Source organism: Fringilla coelebs (genome assembly GCF_963513975.1).
Source record: "Fringilla coelebs genome assembly, chromosome: 4".
Lineage (NCBI taxonomy): Eukaryota > Metazoa > Chordata > Aves > Passeriformes > Fringillidae > Fringilla > Fringilla coelebs.
The window spans coordinates 27,400,783-27,409,835 of NC_140032.1; the positions used below are offsets into that span (position 1 = coordinate 27,400,783).

At 40.8% G+C, this 9,053-nt stretch overlaps 1 protein-coding gene across 1 annotated transcript in view; it reads left to right on the top strand.

Annotated features, from left to right (window-relative positions):
• The window catches only part of PDGFRA (platelet derived growth factor receptor alpha), a 34,455-nt gene extending 25,937 nt beyond the window's left edge, over nucleotides 1-8,518 (top strand). The window contains exons 18-23 of the mRNA XM_084204917.1: nucleotides 486-608; nucleotides 1,187-1,298; nucleotides 2,901-3,000; nucleotides 3,122-3,227; nucleotides 3,937-4,172; nucleotides 5,214-8,518. Coding sequence (XP_084061043.1) covers nucleotides 486-608; nucleotides 1,187-1,298; nucleotides 2,901-3,000; nucleotides 3,122-3,227; nucleotides 3,937-4,172; nucleotides 5,214-5,361 — 825 coding nt within the window. The 3' untranslated portion in view covers nucleotides 5,362-8,518. The remainder of the gene's footprint in view (nucleotides 1-485; nucleotides 609-1,186; nucleotides 1,299-2,900; nucleotides 3,001-3,121; nucleotides 3,228-3,936; nucleotides 4,173-5,213) is intronic.
• Nucleotides 8,519-9,053: the final 535 nt, after the last annotated feature.

A 9,053-nucleotide genomic window follows, 5' to 3' on the forward strand; every position in this document is an offset into this window, starting at 1 on the left:
ATTTAGATTTTGAGCATATGACACAATATAGCATTAATTTTGGAGATCTAGACAGCTTTCTCACTTACCTGGAAACGGAGATCACCATGGTACAAAAAAATCAAAGCAGCAGTCACTTGTCTTCCCCTGCTTCATCCTGTGCCACTGATGGAGTCAGGGTGCCAGAGATGGTGGAGGATCAAAGCAGGGTCTGGGTGAAGGGTCCATGCAGTCACAAACCAGCATGGTCAGAAGGTCAGGCATATCATTAGTACATGAGGGGTAGGATGGGAAGGGGTGACCTCACTTTTGCCTCTTCCTCCTAAAATGCATCCGTGTGAGTCCTTGCCAGTCCTGAGGCCTGGTGCCTCCCTGCCTCTGCTAGCAGGTGCTTGTCCAGTGGAAGGTCTTGTTGGGACTGCACCTAGAAATCAAACCCTTTTGTGAGGGCAGTGGCCCTCATGGAAAAAGCATGTCCTTGAACAACTTCATTTTTCTCCATACAGTGTGTGCACCGTGACTTGGCCGCTCGTAATGTCCTCCTGGCTCAAGGAAAAATTGTGAAGATCTGTGACTTTGGGCTGGCTAGAGACATCATGCATGATTCCAACTATGTCTCCAAGGGCAGTGTATGTATTTAATCTTTGGAGCTCTGCTTTAACTGAAATGAAAATTGTCAGTTTTAAATGCTATTTCATGTTCTTGCCATTCAGTGTTGGTTACGGTAATTGACCACTGGGATGAATGCTCCTCAGAACAATTTATCTTCAGATCATTAATTCCTGTAACTTTTCTAACTTTTTAAAGTGAAAAAGTACACATTCAATACTTCACAGTTTGACATAGCTAACTGGCAGGTTTTGTGACTGGATAAATTATTAAGGAAATGTCAAACAATTACATATCAGACCTAGTTCAGGGGTGCCAGGTTTTGCATCATACCTTCAGTAATTTACTACCTGGTCATTTGCCAGTAATGAAATGAATACAGCTATGGTTTAACTAGTTTTTGAGGGGAGCAACAAGTAGCATTGCTTATAATCCTGGTACCTCTGTATTAAATTGAAGTAAAAATAAACACTAACAAGATTAACATAACTTTTCTTATAGAGAGATGTTATTCCTGGCTATCAAACAACAATTGCAATAGTAATGATTTATTTAATGACTAATCTGTGTGTTTGGGCTTTCTTTCTTTTTATTCCAGACTTTCCTCCCAGTAAAATGGATGGCACCTGAAAGTATTTTTGACAACCTGTACACAACATTAAGTGATGTCTGGTCTTATGGCATTCTGCTGTGGGAAATATTTTCTCTTGGTATGTACTGTGAATATTTTCCTATGTGTAGTGATTAATTTTTTCAATTCAAACTGTTCTACATGAAGTATTTCAAATTCTGCATATAAAAATACATGCATGAAATCCACTGTTAGTTATTCTTCTGTATGGGATTTCAGATTCCAGTGTTAGGTGTGCAGTGAGATGTCCATCTCACTCCTGTGGGAGTGAGAACTCCCAAAGTTCTCTTTAGTTTTGCTACGGATTTTTTGTTTGTTTGTTTGGGGGTTTTGGTCTTTTTTGTTTGTTTGTTTGTTTGTTTGTTTTTGCAATATACTTTTTTTCTGTAAAACTAAAAGAACTGTGTGAAAAGCTCTTGTGGAAAAGTATTGGTGTGCCACAACAGGATTGATTTTCTGTCTAGTATGAGAAGGAACATGTTCCTCCGTTGCAAAGGGGTGCCTGGGGCTGCAGCCCAGCTCAGCAGCTGCTTTGGAACAGTCTCTTCATACACGTTTCAAAAGAGCCTGTCTTAGTCCCATTACAGAATGAAAATAAATGCCAATCTTCTGGGACAATGATTTCTCATTTCCAGGTCAGCACTGTTCGCACAGTTGGTTTATGGCAGCGTAAAGTGGTTATGACAATATATAGCAGTTACAGACAATGCACAGCTCCCAGCTGGGAGCAGCCTGGCTCTGTCCTCAGCCTCATTAATTAATTAGCCTCCTGGACGGGTGGATGGCCAGCTTCAGTGAGCCTGCATTGCCCAGATTTACTGCCAGCAGAATTACTCATGAGTGTGTGGTATCTACTGCTGCCCCACAGCACCCCCAAGCCTAATGCTATTTGCTAGAATAAGTTGTCCCCTAACTGCTTCTCAGAAAACAACAGTTGCACCACTATTTATGGTATTGATTCCTGTAATCTCTGGGAGTCATAGCTCCTGTAAATAGCCATTCCCCAATATCCCTGGGAGGCATTGGACAGCTCAGGAACTGAAGCATTGCACTTCACTGCTCTACCTGTAAAGAAGGTTCTGAAGCTCAATTTTAGGTGAAAATCCTGCTTTTGAAAGGGCAGAGATTTCTTAAGTAATATTGTAGTGTGCCTTCTCCATCTGAGAAAATTGTTCCTTTTTGGAAAGCAAAACATATCCTCAGCAGTGTTTGTTGAAAAGGTCAATTATAACATCTTGCTACCATGTTGACTTCAGCTTCAATTACTCTTTTACACATCAGCAACAACTGAGCATGAGCACAATGATATCTCTGTGCTGCAGCCCCAAGTTATCCCCAAGTTATCAGTTAACTGTGTTAGCTTGGGCCAAGCCCAAACTTTTTGACAGCCCATGCCCAATGCAGGCTGATGACCTGATCCAGGTATCATCCCATCTCTGTCCCCAGTACATTCTACAAACACTGTATTTTTTTCCAACTAGTACCTACTTCAAACTTTCCTAGCCAGAATGTCATCAAGACAATAGCTCTGATATGAAACGCTGGCTAGGAAAGAATCATTCTGATATCATGTTAAATTATAGTGTTAACACTTCATGACATCAACAAGAAGACAGCATTTGGGAACTCTGCATGGATATTCAAGTACAGAGTGGTACTTTTGCTTCTCTTTTATCTGCAGGTGGCACACCGTATCCTGGCATGATGGTCGATTCTACTTTCTACAATAAGATCAAGAGTGGATACCGAATGGCCAAACCTGATCATGCCACCAATGAAGTGTATGTGTGCATTTGGCTTTTCCACACCTGCCCAGTCTCCAGAGAATTTTGGCTTTAGTTTCTGTTTGCTCAGTTGTGTTCCTCTACCAGCTGGTTAAACTGGTTTCCTTCTTATCTACAGGTATGAGATTATGGTGAAGTGCTGGAACAGTGAACCAGAGAAAAGACCTTCTTTCTACCATTTGAGTGAAATTGTGGAGAGCTTGTTGCCTGGAGAGTACAAAAAGGTTTGCTCTTTGTCATTTTCTCTGTGTTTTCTCTATACTGCTTCAGAGGGAATTATAAGCATTGTTCCAGCCATGAGAGCCATGAGCACTGAACTGGCACATTCTAAGCTATGTGAATTATGTGATTAGCATGGGGACATTGCGTATTCAGTTTCTTCAGTCAAACTCGCTGAGAGAAGCAGTTCTGCAGTATTAACTGGGAAGCAGAACCTTTTATGTCTAATTGAATCCTAACAACTCAATTTTTCTACTGGAGAACTAGTTCTATATATTTTCATGGGATTTTGTAGGCTGTGAAATAATTACATAAAAGGGACTTCTTGGCCCATGTGTATAATCTCCCTGTCTCCTTCTTTGGATCCTGACACCAGCAAGTTTTCCCCTCACACTTCTGATAGCTCTTGACTATTTGTGCCTTCCCCATCATTCAGTGTTTCATTTTTCCCACCTACCTAAACTCCCTTTTCCCTACCCTTCTTTCACATCTACATGTCTACTTTGTGCTGCCACAAAGCTTTGCTCCTGCATCATCTAAAACTTATGTGTCACTTCTCCCTTCAAAGCAATGAAGACTCTGGACTTCTCTGTCCAGTGTTCCTGGCTCACAGGACAGAATATTTGCTAGGCTAACAAATCACAGCTGCCCATCTGAAGAAAGGCAGCCTTAGTGAATAGCATCTAACGAGGGGGTTGAAATGAATTTTTTCAGAGCTATGAGAAGATTCATCTGGACTTCCTGAAAAGTGATCACCCAGCTGTCACACGCATGAGAGGGGACTGTGACAATGCTTACATTGGTGTAACCTACAAGAATGAAGACAAGCTGAAGGACAGGGAGAGTGGATTTGATGAGCAGAGGCTGAGTGCTGACAGTGGATACATCATTCCCCTGCCTGACATTGACCCTGTTTCTGAAGATGAGCTTGGCAAAAGAAACAGACACAGGTAGGTGCAGTTTACAGATCCCTTAGCCCGTAGTCACCACTTGGATCACGTTTGGCAATGTCCATTTACACTTTCCAGCATCATACTCTGCAAATGGTTTCCTTAGCTCTGTTCAAACTATTTATTCAGGGAGTCACACATAAATGTGGTAGAATGACTGCCCACAGTGTTTTCAATGGGAAACAGTTAATTTTGCCTGTTTTGTGGATGCCAGGGTGAGACGACTGCTGGTAGGGGGCTTCCATATGTTTTTGGGACTCCTTTAATAGCTTGGTCAAGTCACAGTGGTTGTCTTGTGGATCTGTGGGCACAATTTGCAGCACATCTTGCCTCCTTGGAGCTTCGTATGAGATCTCAAAGGATTGATTTCTTTTTTTTTGATTGATATCTTCTGTGTTCTATGTCTATTTATCTTCTAGTTTTCTATGAAAGCAGGGTGTCCAGAACTTTTTACTTCTTTCTTGTCTATTTGCATGACCAATTCCACTACAACACAGCACTGCCTGACCCTAGTTGTGAATGGTGCAAGTTTAATTCTGCCCTTAATTCATAGTGTATAGATTCAGCAACCTAGAAATGCCTTTTTTCCTTTTTTTTTTTTTTTTTGGTATATTTTGTGCTTTATTCAAGTGAGGGAAGAAAAAAGTCCCTAAAAGTACTATCAAAATTAAGACATATTATCTCTCTCTCTTATTCTTATCTTACTGTCTGTTATTACTATCTTATTTTCACCTGACCTTCCCAGATTTACCTAAGTTACCTATTGTCACAGTAGTGTCATAAAACTACTTCTCCAACAAGTATCTGGCTGAAAGTGCTTGGAGGAACATAAGAACAGCATGCTCCTTTGAATTCCAAGGTGTTTCACTATTTTTGATATACAAGATATGTCATGTCCTAAGAAACTGGTGGTCATAGTCACCTAAGATTGCACTGTGGATCAGAAAGCATCAGGGAGGTAGTAAATACTGCTAGAGACTGGAGTATTTACCCAGCCACAGTCACCATGTACCTTATCTCTGAGATATCTGTCTCTTCCAGTTCACAGACCTCTGAAGAAAGTGCCATTGAAACTGGTTCCAGTAGCTCTACCTTCATCAAGAGAGAGGACGAGACCATTGAGGACATTGACATGATGGATGACATTGGCATCGACTCCTCAGACCTGGTGGAGGACAGCTTCCTGTGACCCCACGGGCACCTGCCAGCTCTGCACACAGGGAAGCTTCCCCAGCTGCCTACAGACTTCTGCTCCACAGAGAAAACCACTTTATTGCAACGTCAAGGATGTGAAGAGGAGGTGGATTTGTAGAAAGGAACTCCCAGAAATGGGCAGAGGACTCAGCCTGAGTATAAATGAAAGAGACATGTTGAAGATGGATTTTTTTTTAGTGTTGCTTCTTGCAGTACTTCAGTAGCATCTCAGTGTTGTTTGCCATTCCAACTGGTAGGAGGATGAAGGGAAAGGCCACAAACAGACCGGTTTTGTGTTTCAAGGGCATTCATATGACTTTGATGGATCAATTTTCCACTGCAGCAATACTTCACCGTTGTAATTATGTAAATAACTGTCTACTCAAGGATCTTTTGAGGTGCACATTGGACATATGCCATGGATTTTAGAAGAGGTCATTCATGAATTCTGTGTACTTCCTCCCTCAATCTCAATGTCAGCTGCTGTTGAACTATCATGTGAATTGAAGAACATGCAAAAACCACTTTTGGACCAAAAAGGTCTAAAACCACAAGGGACTGACCGGTACTATAAAACATGTTACTTTCCACCATTAATGCAAGTAAAGGGGAATAACAATGATAATAATAATAATGATAATTAAAATTCAGTCTATAATAGGTGTTAGAAACCTAGTAAGTCTTTATTAACTATAGAAGGTAGCTGTTTTCAAAATAATACTACTACTGTTTTCAGTAACACTAAATGTATATTTTACAATCCATTGTCCTTCAGTAAAAGCACAATATCAAAACACTTTTTTAAGTGCAGGGGAGAAATTTCCAGCCCAAAAAAAATTTATGAAATTTTTTTTTCATTTTTTTTTTTTATTTACACAGTATGGTAGTTGTTCTGGTTAGCTAAAACTACTTTAACGTGGAGAAAAAAAATTAAGATTTTTTTTTTCTTTCATGAGCTGAGTAGCTTTTCTAATCAGATGTACTAGAAGTACAATTAAGTGAGGTCCTAAAAATTTCAATTAAAAAAAAAAATGATACCAGATTTCCAAGATGCTGGAGAATGGAAGATTATGATAAACCACCAGCAATACCCAGCAATTAGTGTTTCATGGTACTCAAAAGAAATCTTATCCTGAGGTTAGATGTGAAGAATTGATTAGATATTTAAACTGTTCAAGAAAAAAAGACATTTCTCCTAGCCTGAAATGCAACTTCAAATAAGCAGAAATAAACATGCAGAAAATATTCTTGTCTTAGTTTTCAAGTTTAAACAGGAGCAGAAATCTCTACTGTCTTTGCAGACTGTAACTACAACAGGTAAATGCTTCTAGGAGTGTTTTTTGGAAGAAGGTGCATGAAAATGAATCTGCTCTCGGCCTGCAATTGTTGGTTTTTGACACCACTTATATGAACAAAGAATTATGATTACTGCTATCACTGTATAATGTGTTATTGAGATATAATGCTTTGGAAGACTTACATGGGAAAAAAATTATATCAATGCCAAGGGCTCTATCCTTTCTGGTATCCAGCTTTCAAACTTTGCCTTAATTCAGTGCAATGAGCACCTCGTAGGATATGCCCAGCCTCTGTCGCGATACAACCAATGCAAATGCGGTGCAAACTCATTCCTGTGTGGCAGTGTTTTCCTAGGAAGCGTGAGAGCGACTGACAGAACATGCTGCCGTGTTAAATAACAGTTTACCTTCAAAAGGCCCTGCAAAAAGCTTTGTAAATCCCCTCGACTTCACTTGTGGACAGCTACAGATCAAATAAAAGCAAATGCAATACTGGCAGTGTTACAGCATGGGACACTGCACAGGCAAGTAATTCTGGGTCTGGGTTTCAAGCTGTCACCTGGCTGAGGCCATGCACAAGATCAGAGCAAATGTGAAAACAGGACCTGAAGGGAGCCCCCACATTTCCAACCCCGATGGAAGCTGACAATCAGAAGGAATGGTGATTGACGGCGCTTCCTCTACTTCTTGCATTTGACAGATGAAGAACAAGTGTCTTCCTGGGACCATGCTTTTGCCAAACATGTCACTGAGCTCTGCACGGGGACAGCTGTGAAACATAGACTCTGGATACAGCCAGGACAGATGAGATGGTGTGAAATCTCCCTCCAGATACGAACTATGAATTGAGGAAACGCAAATTGTCTATGGATATCCCAGATATCTGAATGGCCACTTGAGATGACATGTGCCTTAATTTGCATGTGTAGTCTTTACAACTGCACATTCAAATTAGGCAAGCAATTTCACCTGCATTTTTGCACATGGCCTAGTGCTCTTCAGGGTTTGAAAATCAGCCCCAGCATGTTTTATTATATCAGTTACTGGAATCTAAGGACATTTTCATGCAGCTTTGCCTTCCCCTCACCAGCCTCATTCTGTATCTCACAGTGCATCTCAGGCTAGACCCAGCCAGTGAACCAGAGCTGGCTCACTTTCTGGTACAGGGTAACGTTAATTCCCCATCTTGTCATGAGTGATGCACAGATCAATTGCATCCCTGGCAGGGGTCTAGCCAAACCCAGCTCACTGCAGGCTTGGAATCAGACAAGCTGGCCTGGAAACTGGAATGAGAAGGAGAGGAAGAGAGAGGTTTTACTAGAGAAGAAGGGTGAAAGGATGAATTGTTTAGTTTCACAATGTTATCAGTATTACAGACTTTTTTTTTTTTTTATGGCTTACTTTTTGAGAAGCCACTGGAAGAGATATTCCCAAGCCTTTTGCTACAGTAATTGTATAACGACAATCAGTGTTATCCTACGAAATGCAGCTTTTGATTTGGAATGGCCAACCAATTCCTTACAGCGTGGTCTGCAACTTGTACAAAATGGTCCTATTACATGATGAAGGACGTGAGATATGATGATGTTATACATCAATATGTATATAAGTATTTTTATATAGACTTCTAGAATACTGCCAAAACATTTATGACAGCTATATCACTGCCTTTGTTTATATTTTTTTTACTGTGATATATTCCACAGGCACGTTAACTGTTGCACTTTGAATGTCCAAAAGTTATATTTTAGAATAATAAAAAAGGAAGTGTTTCCAAAATGATGGCTGTTGTGAAATGTTTGAAGAAGGGCAAACTGGCCTGAGTGATGGTAGGCACAAAATGTATTTCAAAAATGCCCCTGTTGATATTTTGTCTTTGAAAAAATCTTGTAAATTAAGATCTCTATATTTCAATAAATGATATATAATTTAAGGATATGTGAGGGGTCTATACTCACTTATTGAAAGATGGTTATAAAGAATCAGTCTTGCTCAGGGATTTTTTACCCTCAAGAGTCTTTGAGTTATCTGTGAAGCCACCAATCATTAATGACAACCATGTCTCCGAGCCCTTCCCTGGGCACAGTGAGGGAGTGCTGGCAGCAAATGACCAGGATGCCAAGTGACATCTGTGGGCAGTCATATTATCTCCCAACACACCAGGTATGGAGCTCCAGCGCTGGGTGGGTGGGTGGCTGGGCACTGGGCTCCCTGCACAAGATGAAACCCTTGGCCCTGGCACCGTGTGTGCTGGGGGGCTGATGCCTGCTGGTCTGCACACAATCAGGAAAGGCCCCTGGCTAGAGGGTTTTTGAACTTGTGCTGAACTCACCACCACTGTGAATCACACCAAATTTTTAGTATGGTTCTGTACTCCCATGGTAATCAA